This window comes from Toxotes jaculatrix, chromosome 12 (genome assembly GCF_017976425.1).
Source record: "Toxotes jaculatrix isolate fToxJac2 chromosome 12, fToxJac2.pri, whole genome shotgun sequence".
In the NCBI taxonomy this organism is placed as follows: Eukaryota; Metazoa; Chordata; class Actinopteri; family Toxotidae; genus Toxotes; species Toxotes jaculatrix.
The window spans coordinates 18,821,642-18,848,868 of NC_054405.1; the positions used below are offsets into that span (position 1 = coordinate 18,821,642).

General features: G+C 41.4%; 3 protein-coding genes across 4 annotated transcripts; 1 reads left to right on the top strand and 2 right to left on the bottom strand.

Annotated features, from left to right (window-relative positions):
- On the bottom strand, nucleotides 1–1,802 carry znrd2 (zinc ribbon domain containing 2). Of its 2 annotated transcripts, none has more exons than XM_041050752.1 (4): nucleotides 1,750–1,802; nucleotides 1,137–1,288; nucleotides 956–1,040; nucleotides 1–793 (listed from the first exon to the last, which is right to left on the bottom strand). In XM_041050752.1, the coding sequence occupies exons 1-4, from the start codon at nucleotides 1,763–1,765 to the stop codon at nucleotides 357–359; spliced, it is 690 nt and encodes a 229-aa protein (XP_040906686.1). In that variant the 5' UTR covers nucleotides 1,766–1,802; the 3' UTR covers nucleotides 1–356. The 2 variants fall into 2 exon arrangements, with proteins under 2 accessions (XP_040906686.1, XP_040906685.1); XM_041050751.1 differs by lacking the exon at nucleotides 1,750–1,802 and adding an exon at nucleotides 1,650–1,739.
- Nucleotides 1,803–3,277: 1,475 nt separating this feature from the next.
- arr3a (arrestin 3a, retinal (X-arrestin)) lies at nucleotides 3,278–12,662 on the bottom strand. Its single transcript, XM_041052082.1, has 16 exons — nucleotides 12,561–12,662; nucleotides 7,398–7,429; nucleotides 6,617–6,647; nucleotides 6,408–6,468; nucleotides 6,266–6,310; nucleotides 5,961–6,151; nucleotides 5,474–5,533; nucleotides 5,262–5,338; nucleotides 4,981–5,116; nucleotides 4,718–4,802; nucleotides 4,537–4,609; nucleotides 4,272–4,409; nucleotides 3,879–3,962; nucleotides 3,763–3,786; nucleotides 3,609–3,658; nucleotides 3,278–3,303 (listed from the first exon to the last, which is right to left on the bottom strand). The coding sequence occupies exons 1-16, from the start codon at nucleotides 12,660–12,662 to the stop codon at nucleotides 3,278–3,280; spliced, it is 1,215 nt and encodes a 404-aa protein (XP_040908016.1).
- LOC121190533 (proto-oncogene DBL) lies at nucleotides 12,661–25,598 on the top strand. The gene is made up of 26 exons (XM_041051336.1): nucleotides 12,661–12,711; nucleotides 14,599–14,733; nucleotides 14,911–15,027; nucleotides 15,226–15,375; nucleotides 15,541–15,665; nucleotides 15,831–15,945; nucleotides 16,036–16,155; nucleotides 16,298–16,489; nucleotides 16,818–17,009; nucleotides 17,086–17,266; nucleotides 17,422–17,510; nucleotides 18,044–18,144; nucleotides 18,358–18,424; nucleotides 18,631–18,746; nucleotides 18,884–18,953; nucleotides 19,043–19,135; nucleotides 19,327–19,419; nucleotides 20,044–20,169; nucleotides 20,603–20,818; nucleotides 21,116–21,208; nucleotides 21,371–21,449; nucleotides 21,731–21,776; nucleotides 24,045–24,142; nucleotides 24,776–24,888; nucleotides 25,259–25,371; nucleotides 25,517–25,598. Exons 1-26 carry the CDS (start codon nucleotides 12,661–12,663, stop codon nucleotides 25,596–25,598), a joined length of 2,973 nt encoding a protein of 990 aa, XP_040907270.1.
- Nucleotides 25,599–27,227: the final 1,629 nt, after the last annotated feature.

Genomic DNA, 27,227 nt, shown 5'->3' on the forward strand with positions numbered 1-27,227 from the left:
TTTGCATACCTACGCCGTTTTTGGGATACTACAGAACAACCAATCAGGAGAATTTTTTTTTTTTTTTAAATAACTGAATCATAACTTAGGAGTTGACAAACAGTCAAATGAACATATTAAGGAGCATGATATTTCTGCCGATGGTATGGTTATGTTAACTCAAGAGTAACCTGTGCACTTTTGACACTTAAATCCCATTTCAAGTGCATTTTCTTACCAATTTTGAATTGAGCTCTATGCAAGGATTCAATCAAAGGGTGATGCTGCAAAGCAGCAAACCAGAGTCAGTATTCCAAGACAGAGGCAAGTAGAAACAGCGTTCCCATTACTCCATGGTTTCAACCAGTCCATGATGGTTACTGACTGAGCTCCTTGAGGCTGCGCAGTGAGTTGGCACAGCTGGTGATGAGGCTACAGAGCTGGATACTTGCCTCTAGGGAGGCTGAGCTCTGTAGCTGGGTGGTGGCCCAGCGAAGTTTGGTTAGAACAGCTTCCTCGGCTTCTTGCAACACAGGTCGGACGGCAGTGCTCTGTGGACAAACAGGGGGACGAGCTGGCGCCAGCGCTGCGGTGGAGGCTGTAGGCGAAGGAGAAGGGACAGCAGGTGGAAGCAGAGAGGCTCTTCCTCCTGCTGCAGCCCCCTCACAGTGCTCCGGTCTGGGCTGTGGAACTGACACACTTGCCTGACTGTTGCTGGGGCCTACATTGACTTCAGGGGCCTGGGATGGTGCAGGAGAATGAGCCGCAAGCTGCCTTTCTCTCACCTGGGACAGTGCCGCCTGTGCATTTAGTGCTGAGAGGAGAGTGGAGAGAGGAAGAAAGGGAGACCAAGAGCAAATACAATTTACAAAAAGCAAAAGGTGAGATAAGCAGTGATGGAAAAAACAAGACATTTGACAGAAGACACCAGGCAGCTGGTTTGTGCATTTAAAGTATATGTGTGTGTTGTATATACCAGGGTTGTCCTTGTCAATATCAGAGTCCAGCTCCTGACATGAAACACAGTAGTTTTTCTGCTGTCTGTCCTGGAGAAGAATAGTCTGGAAACACAAAACAAATGTTATGCCATTCCACATTTTCTACATTATCAAGGTGCTACCACTTTCACAGGCACAACAAAAGTCCGCTCCACTCACCCCACACACATCACAGCACTCTCCCAGCATCTTGTATCCTTTGAGCAGGTAGTCTCCCATCAGCTTGCTGATTTTGTCTTGTCGTTCCCTGCGAGCCTGGATTACCTTCATCTCCGCCTCTGTTGGAGGCTCCCACTCAAAGCCCTCGTCATCTGGGGTCAGTAACAAAGTGCTGGTTTAATATAACCGGACTGCAAATACACTGCAAATATCCTCATAACACCCAAGTGAGTTTGCTGTAACACATCTTATAAACAGTTCTTAGCACCGCTGTAAAGTGAGCGCGTATATCTCTGTTGCCACTTTACCGATTTTACTCATTAAATGTTATACGATATTCGCACTTATTAGGCAATTCTTTGGTCAAAGCCGCGTTATTTTAAAGCGTGATTAGATTAGCCGCAATGCTCTGCTACGAAAAGATAGCTAGCAAAGCAGCCGGGCTAACATCTAGCTCACGACATGTATAAGGTGGCGACGAGGAGTATTAGCAGAAAAATAAAAATTACACACCACAATCGCTGCCCATAGGTTGCGCAAAACACCGCGCTTTATTAACAGAGAGCGCGAATGGCAGAAATGTCAAAGTTAGCTTGGTTGTAAGTTCACAAACCTCCATTCAAAGCCATGTTGCTCCGGAGCCACACGTTGTGCGCGATGACGTCAGCGCCGTCGTCTTCCTCGCTGGTCAGAGAGCAGCGTCTCAGCAGAGGTGCTGTTGTGGCCCCCTGCAGGCGGAAACCTGCGCATAAAACACCTTCTACTGCCTGGCTGACACCCACAATGCTGGAGTTTGGACCAGTGCTGGAGATAGTTACTTGAAACCTAAAAAAAAAAAAAAATAAATAAATTATTAATCCAGTTCCTCTCAAGTGAACTACAAAACTGTAGTTATATGTGTTTAACACCGCATTCTAGCAATTGTTGCTTTCTGAGTTGCCTTTTCAGTGTCTGTCTTCTTGAAGCATATTTTTGGCAATGATGTAATAGATTAATTCCTGACTCCTCTGTTTGACAATGCTCATACCAGACCAGATGGCTGTTTACGTGTTAGATGTATTGTTTTGTTTAGAGTCCCGTCCCCCTAACGTTCCTCCTTGGCGTCTCTTCCTGCAGATCGCATGGCACCCACTTTCTTCTGAGCTGCATAAAATGTCACCCTGTGTTTTCCTCATCCCAGTTACGTTACTAGTCTTTAATAATGTTGTTCCTTTTGCTTCTGCTCTGCTGAATGAAATCTCTATGGTACCCTCCTGTCTGACTGTCCTTTGCTAGTATATCTGCCACTTCATCAAGTTCCTGCTACCAGTATCATTACTGCAAATACAAAGAATAAGAAGCACCAGCAACATGTTGATGAGACAGAAAAAACCTACACCACAGCAATCCTGTTTTTATAATGATTTTATTGTATTCTGGATTATTTGTCTCAGCCAGTCAAAAACAAAAACTGGTACATTTCACAGAAAGAAAAAAGTATCATTCAATATAACAGTGAGTCTTGCACTTCAGTCCTCAGCACACTGGCTTTCATGGGCATCAACCTGATTTTTCATCTTCCCTCACTCATACTCTGAAGTGAGGTGAAATGGGTTTTTTTCCCCCCATTATTTTTACTTTGCAGTCTAGATACTTTCTCTACAGCTAAATGACATGAATTAAACAACAAAAACAAGGACAACTAAATCTGTGAAGGGGCAGATGTTACATCTTTACGAATATCCTTGGTGTGCTGAAAAGGTCATTCTCCTCAGTTGCTTGGTTATTGATATTTGATTTCATTACGCCAGTCACATTCCTCTTCTTCCTCTCCTTTTTTTGTGTCGCTTCCCCTTGTTGCCTTCCTGTCTTTATGTGGGTTTCTTCTCAACCTCCAGGGTAACATCCGCTCTGAAAAGAAGTGAGCACAAAGAGAAGTTTACACAAAATTAACACAATTATCACCTGAAAGCTTTGCCACATTGATGCTGTGTAACACATCTGTCATGTTGATGAACACTGAACTTCATTTACAGTAGCCTTCTATATAGTAAAATTGTTTCCAACCTTTAAATAACAGAAAATCATACTCAAGTTTTTTTTTTTTTTTTCACAACAGAGCTGACTTTATTGAACTGTGCTGTGCATGAACCTCACCTTGACTACAGGGGAGTTTTCTTTCCAGACACTGTAAAAAGAATAACATAAAAAATGTACAAATAAAAAAAGACAGATTACAAAATGTAATCAAATTTGTTTCCAACTAACTAGTGCAATAAATGTTAACTATGATTTCAAGGTGATAGCCATGAATTGAAAACTGATTTGACACTCACAGTGATGCTCAGTCTTTACTCTGCTCAGTTTGGAGGGAGGTTAAAGTGGAAGAAAGAAAATAGCAGGATGAGACGGTAGTGCATGGTGGGAGGTGCACTGGTATCAGTAACATATGCCGTGAAGACAAATATAAAAAACAACAAAAAACAAAACTACCTTCAGGCTTGGGGTGCATGAGCATCAATGGCAGCTCCACTGTGACATCACTGCAGACAAAACAACCCAACCAATCAGACTCATACAGATAAATAATAATCACTGCTAATTGGCCGTATGGCTCGTGACATAATAGTTAATAGACGGTACTCACCTGGCAGTGAGGCCACCCAGAAGGCTACATGAGGACAAGAGTTAATCTTAAGTTAGTTTTGGTTAATCTCACCCCATTTAATTGTTAACTGAGGTTTAACGAAAGCAAGCACTCACCCTCCTCCGGCCACCATGAGGTTAATTTTAATCTTGTAGGAAACCAGGATTCCCAGCACTTCTTTTTCGACTCCCTGTCGCAGCCTGTAAAGAAGAAGAATTACAAGGATTTAAGGGATTAGAAGGTTAATGAGAAGGTTAAGAAGAAGAAGGTTAATTTAGTTTAGTTTACTACTACAAGACATCATGGACACTGACTTACATGCACAAAAAACTACTGTAAATGTAAAACTACAAAATGATAAAATGTGTGTGCAAAAGTGCAACGTTGTCGGGAACAGAAGAGACGACTACTTAGGTCAATATCCCTTATTGTCCTGACTTTCCAGCAGTAATCAAATGAATTACATGCAAATCCCACTTTAGTCCAATCTGCTGTGTTTATATACTTACACAGTGGTGGAGGCCAAGTTGGTGTCCTCGTCCTTCAGTCGTCCATCCAGAGACAGACCTCTTTTCTCCTTGTTGTCAGCAAGCAGGGGCTTGATGGTCAGAGTATTCTCGTAGGTGCTACTGGATTCCACTGACTCTCTATGGAGGATGAAACACAAACAAATCAATACCCAAACACATCATCCGTCACGACTTCTGTGATACTTCTCAACGTTTGATATTTGCTTTTGTGTTCAGTACTTTCAGTACTTTTCTGTCCACATACCCAAACTCTTGGTTGAGGACACTCTTGGTGTATTTGTCCGCTGAGTAGAGGACAATGTCTGTGGTTTGGTCCACTGCCAGGGGAGAGGAATGAAGACAGAGAGAAGGACAGAGTGAGACAAAAATAATGGTGTTGTTCTCTCAGTGACAGCCATGTTATTCCTTTTAACAGAAGTACCCACCAGTGATTTTGATTTTCTTGACTGTTTTGTTGCTCTCATTGTTGATTTTGATTTTGATCGGGATGTCTTCACCGTGGAAGTAGAGCTGTGGTCAAAACCAGGAGACAACCAGTTAATGGTGGGGAATGATGGAATAACAACATAGAATAACATGCTCTCAGTCTGCACTCAGACTCAATCTGGAAATTTTAACAAATGTTTATGATAGCAGAAAAATGTAGTAAGATTCTTAGATATTTATTTGTAAAATGTTGGCATCGTACATCTTTTTCCATCGAAGCTTCTAGATGAACAGGCTTGTCGGACATCATGAAGCTCTTGCAGATATCAGCCTTGGGTCCTGCTCCCACCTGAGAGGGAGCGTACTGGATTTTACGGATGACAAGGCGAGCAGTGTCCCTGTCAGACAGAATGAGGGGAGATGGAGGAAGGAGAAGAAAGGAGTAGAGAAAATGTTAGTTGGGCAGAATAGTAACGCAAACACGTAAAAGATGAGTGAATACAAAGAGATGGTGAAAATGACAGCGAATGAAAGGGTTCTCACTTCTTTTCAATCTTCTCATCAGGGTTGTTCTTTTCCTTGGCAAGGTACGTTTTGACCTCAAAGTCAACACCACAAGCCTGCAAAGCAAAAATAAAACCTATTAGACTGACCAGTGGCAACAATTAATATACCTGCCTACAAACTAAGGTTATGGGATGCAGTCTATCTTATTGTAAAGGTGAACGGTGTTAGCAGATTAACATGAGAGTTACCTTCCCCTTGTCATCAGGTCCAGGCTGCAGAGAAACTGAGCATGGCAGGTTGCTGGGAATCTGTAGAGAAAGATGAACATTTATAACTAAACAGATGAGTATTTTTTTTTAATTTATTTACATACAAAATAAAGCATGTTTTCAGAGCTTGCATTCAAGCAGCTTAATTGGAATCAAGATATCGGAGTTCAAACTGGTTAGTCTATCTTTTATAGCCAAAGGTCCCATTCGGCCAATTGTCGTGTGAATTTGAGGATGTGTTTCATGTGTTTTATTCTATGCACAATAAAGGGAAATAATGGCCTATTTCAAACTGATTCAATACATTTTTAATTAAGAATATATCAAACATAAATCTGCCATGATGCCAAATGCATTCGCCTATTTAATAGGTAATAGTGTTGTGGTTATGAATCATGTTGTAAAATAAACTTTTCATTTTAAACTGATCACATGAGATCTTACACTCTTTACACTTGCCACATACTTCAAAAGTGAAAGGGTGTGCGTTGTCCCCGGCCTTCTTCAGCAGGGTCTCGTGCATGGCGCTCAGAGAGGGCTTCTGGCCATCAGGGTAGAGCTGGACTTGCTGGATCCAGATGTCCTTCCTGAAGCACAGGCCCATCACATCCAGGTCGTCACTACCATAACGGAAGGCACATGCCAGCTGCACAAACACTGTCAACACATGACAGTAGATTCATTATTTTACTGTCTTCCATCTCCAAGTGACTTGACTTGGGAGGGTTTTGTTTGTTCAGGGCTTTGAAAGTGGAATTTTCATGATGTTACCTTTTCTGTCTCCAAAATCTGCTGGGTCCAGCTTTACAACACCATCTGTAAATTTAGCAGTATCACAGACATTGTTATACTTTTCACCCTCAATCGGCTGAACACACAGACACATGCACCACACACTGACAAAGGAACATACCAACTTTGTCCACTGTGGACACATGGTCCACGTAGTCTCTTTTCCCCAGGTAGAGGGTCAGCTAAGAGACAGAAGGGACAGAAAACAGCTGAGTGTTTCAAACTCTTTTGAAAGCATATATATATATATATTCCCTTTTGTCCATATATATAAACTATATATTTAAAAAAATAACACAAGAGAAGAACTCAATCCAAATGTGGACTTACCCCTCCGTTTCCACTGGTCTTCTTGAAAACCCTGTGAAAAAAAGAAATCAAGAAGCACTTTAGGACTATGGCTTTTTTCCCTTAATTTATCTTCCTTTATCATGTCCTCCGTCATTTCCTTTTCTCCTGACAATAGGATTTATATGTGAATTCTATTATTTATTTATTGAATTTAGTCGCAGAACCTTTTGTTTTTGATAGCACAGCAAAGACAGGAGCAGTAATAGTATTTACTGTCTGAATCATCCCGATGAAATAATGAACAGTTTTAGACTCTGAAGGTAAATTAGGTTTCTTAGCATGCAGAAAAAGGGGCAGTAATCCCTTATTCCCTTTTATCCAGTTAGGAATAGCTAAGTGTGGAGCAGCTTTACCTCATCCATCCCGGATTGAAAGGCTGGCCCAGGTGAGGGAGCTACAAATGGTGTAACAAGGTTCCCAAATAGCTGATTACTGGTGTGATCCCAAATAGCTCATTACAGGTGCTACTGTCTCAGACCATGTTTGAACTAGTGCATCAACTGACTAAGCCTTTGCACACCTTAAATAAATAACTTAAAACTAATTGTCTCTTTTAGGAGTTGGCTGACCCTGGTTAGAGCAATTATTGGTTTTAATGCCAGCTTTTCATTTTTTTTCAGTTCTCTTCAGCAAATAAGATCAATCTTCCCATCACTATACAGTTGTGATTGTCATATTTGGAAAGTTGTGTTTGTTTGTGCAGTGTTAATAGCTGCACAGGGGGAGAGAAAGAAAACATCAAAAGGAAAACAACACTTACTTTGCCATTGCTGGAAGATCTTTGAAAGCGTTCTGTTGGGAGAAAAGAAAAAAAAGATGCATCTTTAGGTCATTGGGAGGTCATAGCATCAGTCAGATGTTGGGATTAAGACATTGATCCTTCACCAACTGTCAACTCTCTGCCAGCCGGAGTGATGTTTTGTTTTGAGGGTACAGAAGGTTAATCCCTTGTGATAAGATTACACCATCAGTGTGAGGGCTCCTGAGCCAAAGCTGTTATCTGTTGTTCTGTATCTGCTAACTGGCTCCTGTCCGACAGACACAGGTGTCACACCAAACTCCTGGTCAGATTTACATGGCACTCAAGATAATGTCAGATTATGTTATGTGTTCCCCTCAAATGTAAATGCAGTGCCAAAGCTGTTGCTTGTTTGGACTATTCAAGGACAGTTAAATGGATGAAACCCATTCAGTGACTTGCCAAAGTATTCCTGGACTTAATGAGACGTTAAGTCCTAACTGTAACCTTCTATAGCTCTGTAATGAGGATTGTAAAAGAAAGATTAGGAGAGCTGTGAGTGTTTGTTTCATTGTTCCTTATTAAAGATTTCAAAATCAACTGGAGTTAATTAAAAACTTAATTGTTTCCTTTCCATAACACACACCAACAGTTCTGCAGATATATACATGTCTTAAAAAGCTTCTATGTGAATTTAACGATAAAAACACATTTAGTAAACGTTTAAAAAGTTGGGGGCACTGACTGCATTATGAAAAAATAGCTACTGAGTATTGAAACAAATCATGTACCACTGTACATTTTAGGCTGCATATCTTAGTATTGGGGATCACTTAATGAGACAACAATTTTTCTTTGTGGTAGAAAGGGAATTAAAGAATGAATACAGATATAAATACAGATATACTCTGCATTTTCCTCTTTTTTTTTTTTTTTTTAAAGGTGCACAGAGATACAGAGATTGCTGTGGTGGGTAAATGCATGAAGGAGAACTGTAACTGTTTTAGTTCAGCAGGAACCTCCAGTTCAAATGAGCCAGATTCAGGAACATGGGCTGCATGTGTATTTCAGCACCATGTAGAGGAACAACACAACCTCCTTCCGTCATTCTGATTGCCTGTTTAAATAATCCTATTTAAATAGTAATGAACAAAATCATGCTTTACTGTTATTCTAGCAACCACTTTGCGTAGCCTACCCAGTAATGTTAAATGTTTTTTAACCTAACCTAACCTTGCTCAGTTTGTCTGATGTTGGCTGTTGTCTGTCAGAATTCTCCTTGAATCAACCCAGTTCATCTTCAGACAGTATTTCACACAGGGAAAACTACAGAAAACTGGTGATTTGCTCATTTTGAGTGTCTGCATTTGAACTTTTTGAATCAGGGTTGCACTTGATCAGATCAGGCAAAATATTTAACTGTGAAACCACCATGAACATTTTTTGCTGCTTTAATCTGTGATTCAACAACAGAGATCGTTTACATTTTGTGACCAGGGTGGTATAATGGTTTACCCATAACATGCATCACAAATATTTCTCATATGCATTTATCTCTTGTAGAAATTGACAATAGAACTTATTTTAGAGACTTTGAAGGCTTATTACAAATGGCCTGTAAAATACTCCACAGTGTAATTGAAAGGATGACAATCAACGCATCCACTTAAGCACAGGGTGTAAAATTACTCATGTGATTTTCAGGCCAGTTGGTAAAAGCAGTGACTCTTAAACCACTTTGTTTGTATGTAATCAAGTATAAGCTCGTAGTTTTTCCTCATCAGTGTAAACTACTCAAAAAAGTCATGCATCTTAGACTCCAGGTGAAAACTCGGACAGGAGCTTTCTTCAGCTTTGGCATCATCCATCCAGGCATCCATCCCAACATCCATCCATCCAAGCATCCATCCACATGTATATAAAAGTCTTACCTTTCCTCAGTTGTCTGGGATCTTGGTGGAATGTGTCAGGGTAAGTTGACAGTGCGGTCCGCAACTGTTTATCTCCCTTTTTATACCTGCAGTCACTCTCTGTGCATCATTCGGATTTAACCGCTTCATTATTGCTGTCGTTGCCTGCTTTATAATCCAGTTAAGCAATCAGCGGATGGCTTTTCTGGACTACAAAGGGTTTAAAAATACCAGCCAGCTAAATCACAGGGACAGACATAGAACTACATGGTCTCCACATGGCTGTGGTAGTAGTAGGCTGATAATCTCGCCCTGCATCTTAACTAACCTAGCCTTTAGAACAGCTATTATTAGTCTGATATATCCGTGAGCTGCACCTGTTTTAAACAGGGGTTCATGCCATGTCCTTAACTGAGAACAGGAATGTAAATAATCTTTCCTCATTGCGTATTAATTATTTAACAATAATCTTAAACCCAAGAGGCATTTCTCCTGCCAAGATGTGAGGAAAGTAAGTGTGTTTGCTCAAAGACACAACACTAAACAAAAGCTTTTATTTTAACTGCCTCAAGATACCATTTGCAGCATGTTTTTTCAAGCAACCACCAAATCTAATAAACCATTTAAAATTGTTGTTTTGGAACAATGTGTGTGAAGTAGTGGGCGTATAGTATTCTTTGGTCTTTGTGTTGCGGTGTGGAGATTCTCAGTATTTCAGTCTGTCTGATCTCAGCAGATTAAGGGCTTCCAGTCCTGTTAAAGTGCAGATGATGGGAGCATCGACGGCAGCGTCAGAGTAAGCTGTCTTATTCAACGGTGTCTCAGTAACGTGCCAGAGATTAGGCAGAATCACCAGAATGATTCCCCTTTGACCTTTGAAACCCCACAAATCCTTTGACAGGTCCATTATAACAAGCTCGTGTTACAATGTTAAATCTGCAAAACTTAATTTTAAAGCAGCAGTGACATTTTAAACTGTATTATCTAATTTAATATTGCACAGGAATAAATGAAGTAGAGGTATGTACTTACTACCATGGAGGCATGGCTTGTGGTTTTAACTGACCGATGAAGACAACTAGATGATGTTTTTTAAAAAAAAAGAAACTTTAATAAAACAAAATAAAAACAATGTATTTATTTAACAGTTAACAAGATGTGACAAAAGGCCTTAGCAGTAATCCAGCCAAGGTCACCAGTGACCTCAAGGCCACCGGGACGCCCCACAAGGCAAGGGTTACCGTGTTGTGATGACCATGGCTTAACTGAGTTAATTAGTTCGCTGAAATCAAAATATACAGGTCGTGCAGGTTAAGTGTTTTGTAAAAGCTGTTTTAACTTAAACGAAGCAATGAGATAAACAAAGCCCCAGGTTGATTATTTAATGAAGCAGACCAACATTTCCATGGTTATTTGAACTTTCTTGCCTTCACAGTATCATTTCTGACCACACCTATTTGTGATCTGGGGAAGTTAAAACAAAATATAAATAGTAGGCTCAGGGTTATTTTGTACAGGTCACATTGCCTCTGTACTAATCACTGTTTTGTCTGCAGTGCAGTTTGTTTCCAGGAAACTGTGACTTCTCTGGCTCTCAGCCTTTTGATTGCCAGCCCAAACACAGTGTGATTCTCTCTGAGGAGGATCTCCCCACTGAACACACTACTGAAAGACAAAAGGTCATGCTCATTTGTGTTTAAATTACAAGAGAGGGATAGAGAAAAGAGGTCTATCTAATCACTGGCATGGTAGATACCAAGCATTATCTGAAAATGTTGGTGTGGGTGTTATATGTACATCTCAGTCAAAACATTTGATAATATAATCATATCAAAAAATAGAATTAAATCAAAAATAGTGGCAAAGAATGTTTTAAAACCCACTGCATTGGAAACATTGATTTGGTTTGACTGAAAAAGATATTAGAGACTAAGACGTTGGCTGAACATTCTCTATCTCTCCACCGCACATACTGCATTTGTTGCGTTACTCTGCTGCTCTTAAGTGATTAAGGTAGGCGGCATGTGCCCGAAGGACCATTTGAATCCAGTACAATGAGTTACCTGGAATTACTCTTAAACTAAAATTTCAATCCCACTATCAGGTGTGCTAAATTAGCTCACATGTAAAGGCTGTTTTGTTTTTGTGTTCATTGTAACCCAAACTTTGCATTTGCAATATAAAATGAATCTCCTCTTTTGAAAAACATAGCACAGTTTGATGTAAATAGGTAACAGGCACGTGCTTGGTTTGTTAGAAACAAGAAATATTTATAGAGTGAAACAAATCTCATTTTAGCACCCAATTACTAAAGCCCAAGTTGTCACTGTTCCCATGTGCTGAGAGGTTTTATTTAGGAGCAGCGGAGTGGAGGCACTGTGGGCAGCTGAGCCTTTTTAAAGGCCAAACACACTAATAATGATGTGAAGTGTCTCATGAGGAGTACCAGCCAAAAGGGAAATCCAGCACAATAACTCATTTATGAGATATGGACAGAATGAGATGAGATGAAACGATGCTCACAGATAAGATGACGAGGTACATGACAGAAAGCTAATTGAGTTCAAATACACATTAACCAAACAACATCAGATGAACAGGGATGAGAAAAGGTGGTAAAGGTGAAACGAGCCCATACAAGTAAATACTAATTTTCTAATTTTCCTCATTTATGTATGTATGTATGTATGTAGATTACCTATTAGGAAAAGTGGGCAACTGCTCCAGGGCCCTAGACCCCGTGAGGGTCTCAAAAACCCCAGGGGCTTGTCAATATGGGCCCAGCAATATTTTGTTTGCACAAACTGGTTAATCTAACACTGCCGAAAGGTGAACCAGTGGTGGCTATTCACAGTCTCCTGAGCTTCAAGCGCCACCTAGCGGATAAAGTGAATGATTCCATCCCACTTTTTGCCTATCTCCCCTTTTATTGTGTGAGTTTCAGTGTTTCATAGTGTATTTAATTCCTCCTTATCTTTACATTAAGCAGAAAAAAAGTAATTTTCAAGTACAAAAACGGACGAAAATGTTTTTCATATTTCATAACAGGATCCTTATTTTTTGCAGCGACGTAATAATTAAATCACTATCACATCAACTTCACTAATGATTTAACTTAACTTTTTTTTGTTTTTAGGAGAGGGCAACTTATTTTGGCTTTGACGTCAGGTGAGTGAAACACAGCCCATCATCCTGGTCCAGAGCAGAAGTGCGTCTGCTGAGGTGCGCACTCAGCGCGCCGCTCGGCCCGCCCGGACACTGCAGTCTAGGTTACCGTGCCATCGCTGCGGCTGCTCGCTCCCGACACCTCGTCCCGCTGCAGACTTCCCGAGCTCGGGAAGAAGAGGGGGGAGAACAGGGAAACGTCAAAAGCCATGGCTGAGTCTAACCCGCTACGGGGCTTCCCCCGTCTGCGCCGGGCCGCGGTAAGCTCCGCCGGGAGGTGGGGAGGTGGGAGGCTTCAAACGGGGCGGCGAGGATACTGCAGCAGAGAGATGAGGAGAGGTAGACTAGCTGTTCTTGAATCACTTCAGTACTGCGACACTGAGGTTGGGATGTGCTCACAGTGCAGTGCAAACGGTATTCGATATTTAACATGTCTCTCGCGTAAGAGCCTGGTCAGATTCAGATGTTAAGAGTCTGTGTAGGGCACCAGGACAGGTCAATGACAAACGTGTTCGTATGGTGTGTGTGTGTGTGTGTGTATGTGTGTGTGTGTTTGTGTGTGTGTGTGTATGCGCATATGTGATTGTATTTGGACTGCAACTGCAGGTGCAGAACAGCAAGAGGCTGTATAAGCTTTGGCTCTGCAGTCTGAAACTGTGGAGTGTGTTTGAGATGTAAAGCTTTATGTAACAGGGAGTTGGGAATAAGGCCCATGTCTCAAATAACCCACACATCTAAATGCAGTTGTGGAATGATGCAGATGTGCTGAAAAGACTGCAGTCATCAACAACATCCGTCATGGCTGCTATATGAGTAAAAGTAAAGGTTCACTATGAGGACTTGAAAGAATATTTACATGCACATTGTTTTTGAACAAAGGGCTGCCATTAGATGTGATGATAACAACACCAGAACACAGAAAGCTTCAAAGTTTCCTTTACCTCTGTCAGCAAAAAAGACTACTCTGTGCTAAAATACCAGTTGCCTTGTTTTTGCAAGTGGATAAAAGTTATTTTGTTTGTTTTATCACATGGCAGTGTATGTACTGCAGCTGGGGATGAGGTGAAGGCAGCGTACCAAACGGCATGCTGCTTTAAACTCACAACTACTAGTTGATCTAGAGTGGAAGAGGTTTAAATTAAGTGTAAAAGTCTGGTTAATAATGGTTAATAACTCCTCAGGCTATTCATGTGTGTGTGTGCTGTGTGAGTAGGTACTTTGGAGGAGGGGAGAGGGCATAGAGATAATTAGAAAACATGTCAAGCAGGTGAGGAAAGAGTGGTGATTGATTGGTGATCTGCTCAGTGGTCATCAATCTTGCGGTAGTCACTTGTCCAAAGAGGAAGTAATATAACACCACGGCTGGCTTTTAATTGTTGTGCCACTGTGCTCCAGGAGTATGCACGTTTGAATTATGACCAGACACAGCTGTGGATTTCAACAACCATCTGCTGCATCTCTAGTGAGCACGAAGACACACAGAAAAATGAAGGGAACATATTTTGATTAATCCACGTGTTAACTGATGCTGCAGCATCTTGTAGAAGTAATAATGTAGATGATGACTTTGTGTTTGCAGAGGACAAACTGCACAGTCTGTGCTACAAGGAAGGGTGAAAGCATGCAAAGGGAGGAGAGTGGATAGTGAAGGAGTGAAGAGTGACAAAAGAGCGGAGTCAGGCAGAGGAGCTGACTGTCAGACCTGCTGAAGAGCTGTAGACACTGTAGGACTCACCAGATTGACACACAGAGATGCTGATACTGTGTTGAGCTTTGCTAGACTGCACGACTAACATCATTCAGCTGTCAACACTTCTGACTGACTGACGGACTCCTCTCACCCCCATCACCACCCCAGTTTGTACACCTCAGCTATAATCCAGGCATGTGGTGGAGGACAAATGCACACTGTTACGAGAGGACGACTGTCCCCAGAATAATTTTGTTCCATATCACTACCTACAGCTGAATACTGCTGGTTGTAGTTAATCACACTGGCCCAAAGCAGTTAACTGCACAAAACGCACAGAAACACTTAGACTGGACTTTACAGTGAATGAGGAGACTTGTTCAGTAGTCCTGACAGTATCTAATAATATTACAATGTTGAGTAAACTAATACAATACTAATACACTCCCTCTTTCAGACCTCATTTCCAGGCAATCTGCATTTGGTCTTGGTGCTCCGCCCCACCAGCCTGTTAAGCTCTGCCCCCAGTCCGTCTTCAAGCACTGACCTGGGATTTCGCTTCAGCCAAGATGACTTCCTATTAAAGATGCCGGTGAGCCAGTGGGAGAAAATTCAGGGGTGGGACAAGATTTCTGTTCCCTTATACTTCACCAAATCTGATGCAACAGAACCCTGTCTGTGCTCTGGTTAAAATGATGGGTTCAGATGTTAAACACAGCACAGCATCGGCCGAGCGGCTGTGAGATGCCTTGTTTTTCTGTGTTTTTAGGTGGTGATGCTGCGTTCAGTTGGTGACCTTCTGCGCTACATTGATGAAAACCACCTGACATCAGACTTCACTGCAAAAGTGGAGTATTGCCATAGTGACTGGATCGTCCTGCGCACGGTATACACCTCTGATGCTCTAATGTCAGTCCACCAGAGCATGAGCAGGTTGCTGCTGAATACGTTGAATGACAAAGAAGTTAAATTTAATAATTTGGCTTAAACTACTGAATTTAACAAACCCAAACGAATTAGAAATGTTCAGTATAAGCTCAATTGTTTTTTTAGTATGTGTGGAAATGTGTGTGTGTGTCTGCAGTCCATCGAGACCTTTGCAGTGACAGTGAAGGAGATTGCCCAGCTGCTGCAGGGCTTTGGATCAGAGCTATCTGAGACTGAACTTCCAGATGAAGCTAACGCCATCGAGTTCCTGCTGCACTCACACACACACCGATACCGACAGATGAAGGTTGTTCCTCTTCTTTCTTCCCTCCCCCTGACTCTCATTCTCACTCTCTACCTCCGGCAGTTTTTGTGTTTGATTTCTATTTCTGAGGGGGTTTTTTTACACCAATTTTGTGTTTGGTGTCGTGATTTCATTTTCCTTTTGTTGTTATTTTTCATGTTGTTTCAGGACGACATCCGGAGTGTGATGAAAGAAGGACGCCTGCTGCTGTCCAACCTGGAAACTGTCAAGGCCTCTAAGAGAGATGCAGAGGAGGAGAGGGAAATACAGGCAGATATGGACACTGTTCAGAGGTACAGCATCAGTGAATAACTTCAGTACAACAAGAGTTCAGATGTTTTTTTTTAATCTTCTACAAAGAAATTAATTGGACATGACAAGTTTCTAATTGAATACATATGGTAAAGAAAGGCGGCTTGTCTGGAGGTCTGTGTGTCATGTGTGCATGTGGGTTTTAGGCTCCTGGCTCAGCTCAGAGACATGGAGGAGGCGTTCGATGGCTTCTTTGAGAAACATCACCTGAAGCTGCAGCAGTACCTCCAGCTGCTGAACTATGAAATGAGTTTCCAGCAGGTGTGACCACTGTTGTCTGTCTTTTCTTGAATCATGTCAGTTTGGACTCTGTGTTTCGCTGCTGCGACGATTAACTCTGTGTGTGTGTAGATGGACGAGGTGCTGGAGCGGCTCTCTGCCCAGGAGAAGGAGATTGCCTCTGTGGGAACCACGTTGGTTCAAACAGAGCAACTACTGAAAGACCTGGAGACGCTGGACAAACATGCTCAGGTTACAAACAAACACACAACATGCACATGGCTGAGATGTGGTGTTCTCTTTCTTTGGTCTGTTGACCTTCTGCCAGTCTTACTCTTTTCTCCTTGTAACGGTCAATGTGCTGGTTGTATCTGTATGTGCGTCCGTGGATCAGGAGGAGATGGCTCGTGCCCAGGTGGTGATCCTGCACGGTCATCAGTTGGCCGCCAACCACCACTACGCCCTGGCGCTCATCATCCAGCGCTGCAATGAGCTGCGACATCACTGTGACATCATCACCACTGCCATTCGCACCAAGCGGGCCTCGCTCATTCGAGCGCGAGACTTGTTGCACCGTCTTGAAGAGGTAAGAAATGCTATCGCTTTATTTTGGTCCCTCAGTTTTCCATGCAGGTTTCAGCACAAACCACAAGAACAGTAAGCTCTGTGTTTGCTTTTAGATGTTTCACAAATGTAGGTATGCAGTGCCACCAAACTCTGTCTATTCTCCATCTTAGATTTGTGCTACTCAAAGACAGCTGTTGATCAAAAACAGGACAATAGTTGAAGTTCCTCCAGTGAATCTTTTCTTTCTTCCTTGTTTCATTCAAATTTAAAACATATATTGTCCCAGTAAGACCTGTCATGCACATGTGTGTTTTCTAGTGTTGTGGCTTTGGTTTTTGTGCCTGCAGGCGCTTCGCTGGTGTGATGAGGGAGCCTATCTGCTGGCAAGTCAGATGGTGGATAAGTTCCAAACCAGAGAAGGAGCTCAAGAAGCGCTGCAGTACCTGAGCTGTCACCAGGAGAGGGCGCCGTCTGCACTGAAAAACAGCCGGGACACTCTGAGCTTGGAGTTTGAAGCCATACTCACCCCACAGCTTCAGGTAACCCAACGCTACTGACACAGACACACAGATGACCCACAACCCACCTCAACTTACACTTTCTTCTTCCTTCTAGTCCCAAATTTCCATGGTAACAGATAAGCTGAACTCAGTGCAGTCCATGATCAGAAACAGAGAGCAGTGTCTGAGGAAGCTGGCGGATGTGCAGGTCAGACCCATCCAGCCGGTGGCCCCAAGGCCCGAACCTGACCAGACATTGCAACGCTGCAAGTCCCCCCTCTTCTCCCCCAAACATGGTACGAGCCTCTTTTCCTCACATGGATCCTCAGTGGAATTTCACTTGTTTTAAGAATTTTCCAGAACGTGCTGACATTAGAAAAAATATATAATTGCTGTCATGGGAAATAGTTGGGAAAAGCTTGCAGACATTGATCTGTCAAACTCTCTGCAGGTGTAGACTTAAACATCCTGAACTCCAAGTTTTCCTTTGACCTTCTTCCTGGTAAGAGAGCTGTGAGAAGGAACAACAGCCAACGCAAGGTGTGTGTGTTCTCTGTCTCTGTTGAAGGGAACTTTTAATTAACTTTGTTGTTTGTTATGTATAAACTATAGAAATACAGTAGACTTTATGCCACCTGTCACACATGAGAGTGTGAGAGTGCATCGGTTCTGTTAACATAGAGATTTTTTATTTTCTTTACTGTGAGTATTGATTTTTTTAGCTAAAAAAAGACAGTCTTTAGCTGTACTCGCAGTTCTGTGAGGCTTTCTATCTTGAGCTAAATGCTAACAACACTAAGCACAAAGTACAGCTGAGGCTCATAGGAATGTTTTTTTTTTGCAGATATTTGGGAAAAAAGTGAAAAGTCAGGAGATCAAAACAATTTATCCCCAGGGGACCATGAATGTGTGTAGCAAATGTCAGCGCAAACAATCCAATAGTTATGAAAATATTTCAGTCTGGACCAACAGACCTACATTGCCATCCGTAGAGCCATGCGAGATAAAGTTTGTGTGTTGTGTTAGGATAGTGTGTCCAAGCTGACAGGCTTGTTTCATGTGTGTTTTGTCAGATCGAGGTGATGCATGATTACCAAGGCAACCGCAGCTGTCTGTATGGACCCAGTTCTGAAACAGATTCAGAGGTGGAAGACAATCCAGAGCAGGTCGCACGGTATGAAATCTTTCTCTCCTGACCAATGACCCAATGCTTGCCCTGTGACTCTACTCATGCACTGATTGTGATTGTGTGTGCAGCTGTGTGTATGAGACCTACACAGTTTTCATCTTTTCTTTGTGCCTTTGTCACTATATGGCAGTATTAAGTCTTTTCTTTAGCTTTGCATTAAGTTTTTGTTTATTTTTCTCTCATTCTCACTCCCTGTAGCCATATTATGAAGGAGCTGATAGCTACAGAGAGGATCTATGTGGACGAACTGCTCTCTGTCCTTCTGGTGAGTTTGTTTTAGATTATTTTATGGCGCACTTTTGCTTTTGTCAGTTTACAGTGCAGAGCAGCAGGATTTATTTCCTGTTTTTCCCTGATCTGTCCAGTTCTTCTTTTTTTCACTTTGTGTCCTCTTGTTTCTCATATTATGTCATTCCTTCTCCTCTCCTGTCCTCTCCTTTCCCCTCCTCTCCTCTCCTCTACACTAATCAGGGCTACAGGGCAGAAATGGAGGACCCATCCATGTCTTATCTTCTTCCCTCAGCTCTGCGCAGCCAGAAGGACGTTCTGTTCGGCAACATGCCAGAGATTTACCAGTTCCACAGCAGGCAAACCACACACAAACACACACAAACACACACACTCACACACTGAGCTCACAAGCTGTTGCAGTGTTGTCCTTGTCTCCCCTTCCCTTCATGCCAATCCACTCTCCTGCCATTTTCCTGTTGGATTCTCCATTCAGGATTTTCCTTCAGGATCTGCAGAGTTGCCTAGAAACGCCAGAGAGGGTGGGGGCTTGCTTCCTACAGCGGGTGAGGAAATGTGAGGAGAAACATGAAGACTTAAGGGGAAGTGATGTGACATAACACATCTAAGTGTACATTTGTTTGTGTGTGAGCAGAAAGAGAAGTTCCAGGTGTACGAGCGATACTGCCAAAACAAGCCTCGCTCTGAGTTGCTATGGAGACAGTGCTCTGATTCGCCCTTCTTTCAGGTAGTTACACTCTGTAAATTTAACATGGTCAACAGCATTAGCGCAGATAGCAGGTCTGACAATCCTGAGAAAAGCTGCTGTTTTATCTTTTAGTTTCAGAACGTAGTCATTTGGGATTTTCCAATTATGACTCGTGCAGTCCAGACAGCAAAATCCGTCAAAAATGTTTCTCTCTCGCTGTCTCTCGGCAGGAATGCCAGAAGAAGCTGGACCACAAGCTGGGTCTGGACTCTTACCTCCTGAAACCAGTCCAACGCCTCACCAAGTACCAGCTGCTTCTCAAGGTTCTGTACATCTGATCCAATCAGTGATGGAGAGTCTTGTAGAAGTGCCTCTCACACAAAGACATGAATGTTTTGAATTGTTTTGAGATTACAAGATTCCATACAGATTCCAGAAAATCCTGGCAATCTTTTCTTTTGCATAACGATCGGCAGCAAAATATGAAAGCCAAAAAATGGGGAACAGTAATTTTACAAAAGATTTTGCTGCCTTGATACATAAATGCATCTGTGGCTGCTAAATTAGCTGTGATGATTAGTTTAACACTGCTTTAAAGTCAGTCAGTCTGGACAGACATTGGCTGCTCAGACTGATGAATGGACAAAGAGAAATCAGCACAGGGACAGCAGTTGTACCAACAACAACAAGACACGCTGAGATACAGACAAATAATAATGCTAAATGCTTATGTATATACAAGAAGACATTTTGAACAGACACAGAGATAAAACAGAGACGTTTATCCAGAGAAAACTGATTTGTTGAGTTGTTGTCTGAACTTAATGTCTGAGTTGCAGACATTCAGGTAGTCAGTTAAACTTAGGTGCAGACATTCATGCAGGCAAACTAGATTAGATCAACTGCAAAACACAGACCTGTCAACCTGCTTCTCTGTCCTTGTTCAGGAGCTGCTGAAGCACTGCACGGAGGAGCGATACCGCTGTGAGCTCCAGGAGGCTCTGGACTCCATGCTGGAGCTGCTGAAGTCTGTCAACGACTCCATGCATCAGACAGCCATCACAGGATATCAGGTACCAGCCGGTCAAATCAATAAAATAGGTTAGAGTGGACAGTCATGCCACTGGATGCCAGATTTATGATGCGTCATTATGCTGTGACTGCAGCGTCTGGGTAAACAAAGTGACTTAAGTCCTAAGTACGTCTTTTTTTTTAACCATTGAATAATTTTTCTCCTGACGGATCTAGTGGTATGGAAGATGAATGAATGATTTTTCTCTCTTTAAGTCTTTTTCATTGATCTTAGCTCAGTTTTTCTTATTTAATGTTCAATATTTTATTTCCCATTTGCTATTGTTTTCTGTTACCTCAGGCATAAATTGACAACTATGAAATTAATCTCTTAAGTTTTATGAGCTTGGAAAATGTACAATTAACTGGCCTTTATTTAGTGTTTACTGGGATGACACTTTTCTGTCCACCTGTCTGTCTGCCTGTCTGTCCCAGGGTGACCTCAGCCAGCTGGGCCGTGTTGTGTTACAGGGGGGCTTCAGTGTGTGGATCAGCCATAAGAGGGCAGCGGTGCGAATGAAAGAGCTGGCCAGATTCAAACCCATGCAGAGACATCTCTTCCTCTATGACCACGCCCTGCTCTTCTGCAAGCGCAGAGACGAAGACAACCACGACAGGACGCCCTTCTACAGCTTCAAATCCTGCCTCAGAGTAACAATACATAATACACTCACTTTATTAGGTATACCTAGCTACACTACATCAAATGCAACCCAATTAAGCAGCCCTACAATAAATCCTCCCTTTATTATGCTGATATGCTATTTTTCCAGGTTGATTAAACTTTAATATTCATTTTTGAGGCTGCAGTTTTGGGAATCATTGAATTACTCCACATATTATTGTTAGATATAACCCCTGGTTGCAATTTCTAATCAAATTAACAGTGCAAAATCTCTAACCATGACAGGTTATGGTGAAATGAATGTCTCTTCTCTCTTTCTGTAGATGAGTGCAGTGGGAATCACAGAAACTGTGAAAGGAGATGTGAAGAAATTTGAGATCTGGTACAGTGGCAGAGAAGTCGTGTACATAGTTCAGGTGTTTGATCGTCTGCATTCTGTTTTCTGTTTGTTCTGTCTGTTTTACAGTTTCACAGAATTTCAGGGTCTGGACCTCTAGTTCTTTCTCTCACACATCTCTCTGGTGTTGTGGTCTATGCTTTGTTTTATGTGTGTGTGTTATGTGTGTGTGTTTGTCTAGGCTCCCACAGTGGAGGTCAAAGTTGCCTGGCTGGCGGAGATTCGAAAAATTCTCACCAACCAGCAGAAACTGTGTCAAGGTTTCTATTGCTGTTATGATTCTGCATTTCCACTTTCATTTGTTTATGTTAAGATGCAGCGTATATACAGAATAGATCTACTTTTTTAACTTCTTTCATTGTCAGCTTATGTTCTTTACTGTTGATCCTTTCCAACAAGGTAGACTTTTTTTGAGAAATAACTGATGTCTGAGTGTTTGCCTGAAAATATTGGGGTAGAACAGAGTCTGTTGTTTGTACATTTGCATTTCCTTAAATTTCAGCTGTGCCTCTGTGTCATCTGCCCTTTCTCTTTTTCTCAGAGGAGGCTCATCCTGTACCACTTTCAGACAACCCCATCTCTGACAGGTGATTCTCTCTGCATGACCTCCCCTATCATCCTCTGTGTCAGTCTGTGACCTCCTGGTGTGTGGTGGTGAAATGGGCAGACTGATTTACAATCCAGTCTCAATTCAGAAATTGATTTAAAACTGCATAAATTAAGGAAAATGTTTTTTTCTCAGCTATACTGTTCATGGATGGAAATTCAATTTCTTAAATGATTTGATTATCAAATATCTCCTCAATTTCACCCACATGCCACCCTGTCGTATAACTGTTATTATTATTTTTTATAACAAAGCATCATGATTATCTGTACACAGGATGTTAAAGTTATTGAATGAACTTCTATGAGTGCAGTGTGTGTGTGGTTGTGTATTATCATCTTTGTCATTACCCTGGAGAACTAGTGTACATGACTACATTGCCAAGTCCTCCAGATGGCTTTAAGGCTGTCCATGCTGGATTTCAGCCCCATAGGGAGCGTTACACTCTGAATCTACTGTAAAAGCCTTTTGCACCAGGGCAGCTATTCTCCGTTTTTATGACTGCTTTTGGTTTTTAAATTCCACTCGCAAATTCCCTGAGTTTCCCCTGTGTGTAACAATCTCTGAGTAGATAGGTTAAAGAACCATTGACCACAATCGAGAACCACTGCATTAACATATTGCCTGGCTGCTTAAACAGTCCTGAAGAGTGTTGACAGTTATGCTATTGATCCTGTGGTTAAGCAAGCATCTAAACATTACAGAGTGAGTAAATGGCAATTAAAGTGAGTTGGCTTGTCAGATGTCTCTTAAGAGATAACTACCTAAACTGTACAGTAAGTCAGTTAATGGATCACTATTAGAGGATTTCCAAGATCTTATAGTTGTTAGTCAGATGCTTGTTAGTAATAGAAGTACAGGTTCTTTAGGATAATGTCAATAATCGAGTGAATGATTTGTGCTCATGTAAGTGAGTATGTGCTTGTGTGTGAGTTTTCTGAAGAGAGTCCAGTGTTCTGTTCACTCATAGCATGCTAGCATGTTATGAATTTGATGAAGGACTGAGTCGTTTGAGCTACACAATTCGCAACTTGTTGTATTGTAAACAAATTTCATGAAACGACCAAAAGCAACCGATGAACTGGTCCTCCTAACTTAAGAGTAGTCTGTGTAGCCAGTAGCGTCATAGACACAAAGGAATTTTAAACAAGTAAAAACACATCCGTGAGCCTCAGTTTTGCACTGAGTGATGTGGTCCTTTATTACAACAAAAGTGGAAACTGTAGATTATTTATTGTCTATTAAAAATGGATGTAAAATTGATTATTAATTTTATTACAGGGTCTATTTATTTTAATCATTCCCATAGCTACTGCACTTTTACTTTGCACAAATACTAGCGCACCAAATGTGTATTAATCCACAGCTGAAAATGGACCCTGACAAATGTAATTTTCCTATCTGATTATAGAACCTTTTTCAAAACTTAAACTGTATATTTGTGACTTATTTTTAAAGATTTAAATTTTTAGAAGGAACCAATTGGCTTGAGGTTTGAGAAGCCAGAAAGTACTGAAAGATGGACTAACACAGGGTTGGTTTTGGCCTTTTCACTGAATTTGTTGACAATAAATATAAATATTATGCCAGCTGTATCCTTTAAGTACATACATTAACAAATATCTGAGCATAGGATAATCATGATCATAGACTGTCTTGTGGGTCTTTTTTAATTCTTATTAACAGAAGGTGGAAGAGACACTGTGAATGTCTATCACTTTTTGAATGATTTACTTTATTTAGCAGATGGGTAGGCTTTAATGTCTTCAGACAAAATGATGTTCAAATATTCTCCTGTGATTATATTAATTTTCATTCTGTGTCCCGGGCTATATGGGACATACTCCGCCCATCTGCTACTTAAAGCAGGTTACGCCCACTGGATTATTTGCAAATGCTGTTTAATCAAGACCTGTTGTGTGTGTAAAATACTGTAAACCCAAAATAATTTTTCCATATATTGCAGTGTTATCTGATATAATCGATATTTGAGTTCTAAACCCAAACATCCTTTAAAATCAGACACTGAAATATATGTGATTGTGAACTTAATGGAATGCTGTATTAATTTACAGAATGTGGATGAGCTCGTTTTGTGACACCGTGGATGTTGTTGTTGTTGTTCGTTTTGTGTGTTGTGGTCGTGTCTTGTTCCCATGGTGATGCCGTTTAGTGCATCAGAGATGTGTGTGTCGTGGGGCAGAGCGTCGGTGGGAGGCTGCTCAGCGTGTCTCCCTGTTCCTCACAGCTCCTCGGCAACAAGCCACTCCCACATGTTCCAGAGGGAGGAGTCAATACATACTAGTCCCGCCCACTCAGACCCTGTGGTTCAGTCACCTCGACGCAGTGAGTCCCCGAGACAGTTTCAAACCAAGCAGAATGTACACAGATAAACATAAATCAATTACTTTGTCCAGCAGTCACTTTATAATATTTTTGTCTTGTGTTTGTGTTGACATTACTGTTAAAATTTAACTCCAAGATCACATTTCTAACTTGGTTTTTGATTTTCAGAGACAGTTGAGAAGAATGTTATCTTTCAACATTTTATCTTTTGTGCCAAAGGCTTCAGCTTTAGTTTTGTCTGCATTTAGCTGAAGAAAGTTCAGGCACATCCAATCATTCATTTCTTTAAGTTGCATAGAGAATCTATGGGACTGTAGTCATTAGGTGACAGAGCAAGGTAAGTTTGGGTGTCATCTGAATAATTATGATTGTTGATATTATTTTTTGTATTATGTGGCCTAATGGAAACATGTAAATATTAAATAGAAGAGGACCAAGGATTGAGCCTTGGGGAACCCCACACATCATGCTGGTCCACTCAGATGCATAATTAACAACTGTAGTTTCTATCCTGAAGATGACTTGAGCTATTCCGGAGCCAACCCAGTTTTCCAGTGCTTAAATCAGGTTCTATAAAATGAAATCAGTGATTGAAGAGAATGGTGCTACAGTTTTCAGCTGTCTCACCTGCAGGTTGGCCTGTCCCCGCCCACTCAGTGGCAATCTGTGAAGGACTGGAGGACTGGGGTGCTACAGACCTCTCCAACCTATCAGACTCAGAGGAGGAGGATCAGCCTTCGCCACTGGTGAGATTTTGTTGCTGCCATGGCACAGTTAGTACCGGAGAAATGATTTTCTGTTGTGTTGAGGGAAATTTATGATCACCTAGCCTTGCGGCTGTACCAGCTACTAACAGACCACAAGTGCTGACACCCAGGTAGGACTGGACTCCTCTTACCGCCGTTTTTTATTTCTGCTACTGTCATAATATATTTGCCTTTTTGACTATCAATAGGACCAATCAGGACCATGTGACTGTGACATTACATTTAGTGGATGAAGACAATTACTTTGCCTTGTGTGCTGATTAGATGTAGGTTCAGGACTGTTGTTCATGTGGAAAAGTATTGAAATGTGCTGTCATCTTGAGTTTTGCTCGTCTTTCTTCTGTTCCAGGTGGCAGGCAGGTACAGGGTCATGGTAGAGAGCAGCATGGCCAGCACTGATGACATCATTTTTAACTGTGGTGATGTCATCGAGCTGCTCCACGAGGACTCTTCAGGAATGTGGTAATGCACACTAAGTGTTTCAGAAACGATGATTACGGCCACTTTAAAAGTCAAACTCAAACAAGCCTGGAGATGAAAAAAGTGAATGAGGATTTAATGAAACGGTTACCTGTTTTTGAGGCCGTGTTGTGTTATGTAATCACAGGATGGTGAGGAATGTAAGTCGTGGTGAAGAGGGGCGTGTTCTGCCCGAAGACCTGCACAGGATCTTGGGAGAGACATGCTGAGAGCCAATCAGAACAGAGGATAGATGACGCCTGTGTCCATTCTCCTTCTGTTTTTATCACTTGTCTTTCTCCCTAAACACCACTCCACGCACAGACTCACATATTTCATCAACTTCCTGACCAAAAAGGGGAATCTGACTATGCCGAGACATTCATCATGATATTGAAGCACAACATCAACCACAAACTTTACTCAGAAGGCTGTAAATTACAGAATGAACCTCAGAAGACTGTAACAATGCAAAGACCATAAATGGAACCTCACACTACCAGAGCCTTTTTTTCTTTATCTATTTTTTCCAGCATCAATACAGTAGATTATCTGGACTGAAGACGTTGAACAGGGGCTTTTATTCATACATACAGAATGGACCTTTGTTTAAGACTTCAAGTTTTACCATTTCTATTTTCTTATGAAATACCATAGAAATCGTGCATATGCCTTCCAACATATCATTACTGTTCATGTGCCAAACAGCTCAGCTAATCGTTGTGGCGTGTTTTGTTGTATACAGTAACACTGTCCTTTAGGGAAAATAGCTTTACCTTGCAGTGCCATTGTTTTGAATGAATTTGAATTGTCTTTCTGTCCTACAGAGGGTATGCATGTGATGTTACTGCACACAGAAATGGTTGCTCCACCTCTTTGTGGCCAAAAGCAAACATTCAGCATCTGCCAGGTGTGTTCTCGTGAAGTAAAAAAAAAATGTTAAGGAAATGGAAACAAACTTAGAAACACTGAGTCAAGATATTACAGATCTAGCTTGTTTTGCCACTCAGTAATGTTGGTAGGGGATATACATGCAGAAGTGTCACTGCATACCCTCTGTCTCTTTTTCAAACCTGGCATGTAGACATGTCATACCAGGAAAAGCTATTGTGAAATTAGTAATATTAAAAATGGCTTTGTTCCAATTAGTTTTGCCTTGGCCTTGTGCATGAAAGTCTCAGAGGGAAATTTCCTGGAGCAGAGTCATTGTTAATGTTATTCATTCCACATGTGTAAGGAAAGCACTGCAGTACTCATGCAGGATAAGAGTAGAGCTACTTCTATATTGGCTGTCATTATGGCCGGTTGTCCAGTGGTTGTCAGCCAGTGGCGTGCTTTGCAGATGTTTCAGAAGTGATTTGATTTGCCTAATTTTTCTTTACCTTTACTGCTGTTAACGTCGATAATCTGTGTTGGCAATTTTATTTTAAGCTTTGCTGAGTTTTTATCGGTGCCCATCAAACATATCTCGTACTTCTCCGCTACACCAAGCTTATCACTGTTACCAAGCTTTATGTCTCTTTGTTTTCTGCTCTGCATGGACAAAAAAATGCACATGCCTACTGCTTTATTTCTGCCTGTACTGCTATTTTACACCAACAGGGAAACTATGCTCAATGTTGGGTAGTGACTGTAATTAGAGTAGTGTAGAATTGCCAAATATTACAGCTACATTGTGGATTACGTCATGAATTGTTGATGTTAAATGTAGGGAGCTAAATTGATGAGAAAACAATATCACAGCGGACAATTTACATTTCTTTAAAACTGCCTGGTTTTAAAACTGCCCAGTCTGATCTTCTTCACATTGTAAAAAGGATCCTGTTAAGCATCAGTTAAGCTTTCAAACTAAGTTTAAA

Excerpts from the sequence above, each read along its gene's own strand:
- LOC121190533 (XM_041051336.1), top strand. The coding sequence starts at position 12,661 with ATGGCTGAGTCTAACCCGCTACGGGGCTTCCCCCGTCTGCGCCGGGCC. Across the intron at positions 18,425-18,630 it reads AACTGCTCTCTGTCCTTCTG|GGCTACAGGGCAGAAATGGA; the intron begins GTGAGTTTGTTT and ends TACACTAATCAG. Across the intron at positions 19,136-19,326 it reads CTGATTCGCCCTTCTTTCAG|GAATGCCAGAAGAAGCTGGA; the intron begins GTAGTTACACTC and ends GTCTCTCGGCAG.
- arr3a (XM_041052082.1), bottom strand. The coding sequence starts at position 12,662 with ATGGCTTTTGACGTTTCCCTGTTCTCCCCCCTCTTCTTCCCGAGCTCG. Across the intron at positions 4,410-4,536 it reads GTCCTCAACCAAGAGTTTGG|AGAGTCAGTGGAATCCAGTA; the intron begins GTATGTGGACAG and ends CATCCTCCATAG. Across the intron at positions 3,963-4,271 it reads AACTTGGCCTCCACCACTGT|GCTGCGACAGGGAGTCGAAA; the intron begins GTAAGTATATAA and ends TCTTCTTTACAG.
- znrd2 (XM_041050752.1), bottom strand. Across the intron at positions 1,041-1,136 it reads AGTGCTGTGATGTGTGTGGG|ACTATTCTTCTCCAGGACAG; the intron begins GTGAGTGGAGCG and ends TTGTGTTTCCAG. Across the intron at positions 794-955 it reads TATTGACAAGGACAACCCTG|CACTAAATGCACAGGCGGCA; the intron begins GTATATACAACA and ends CTCTCCTCTCAG.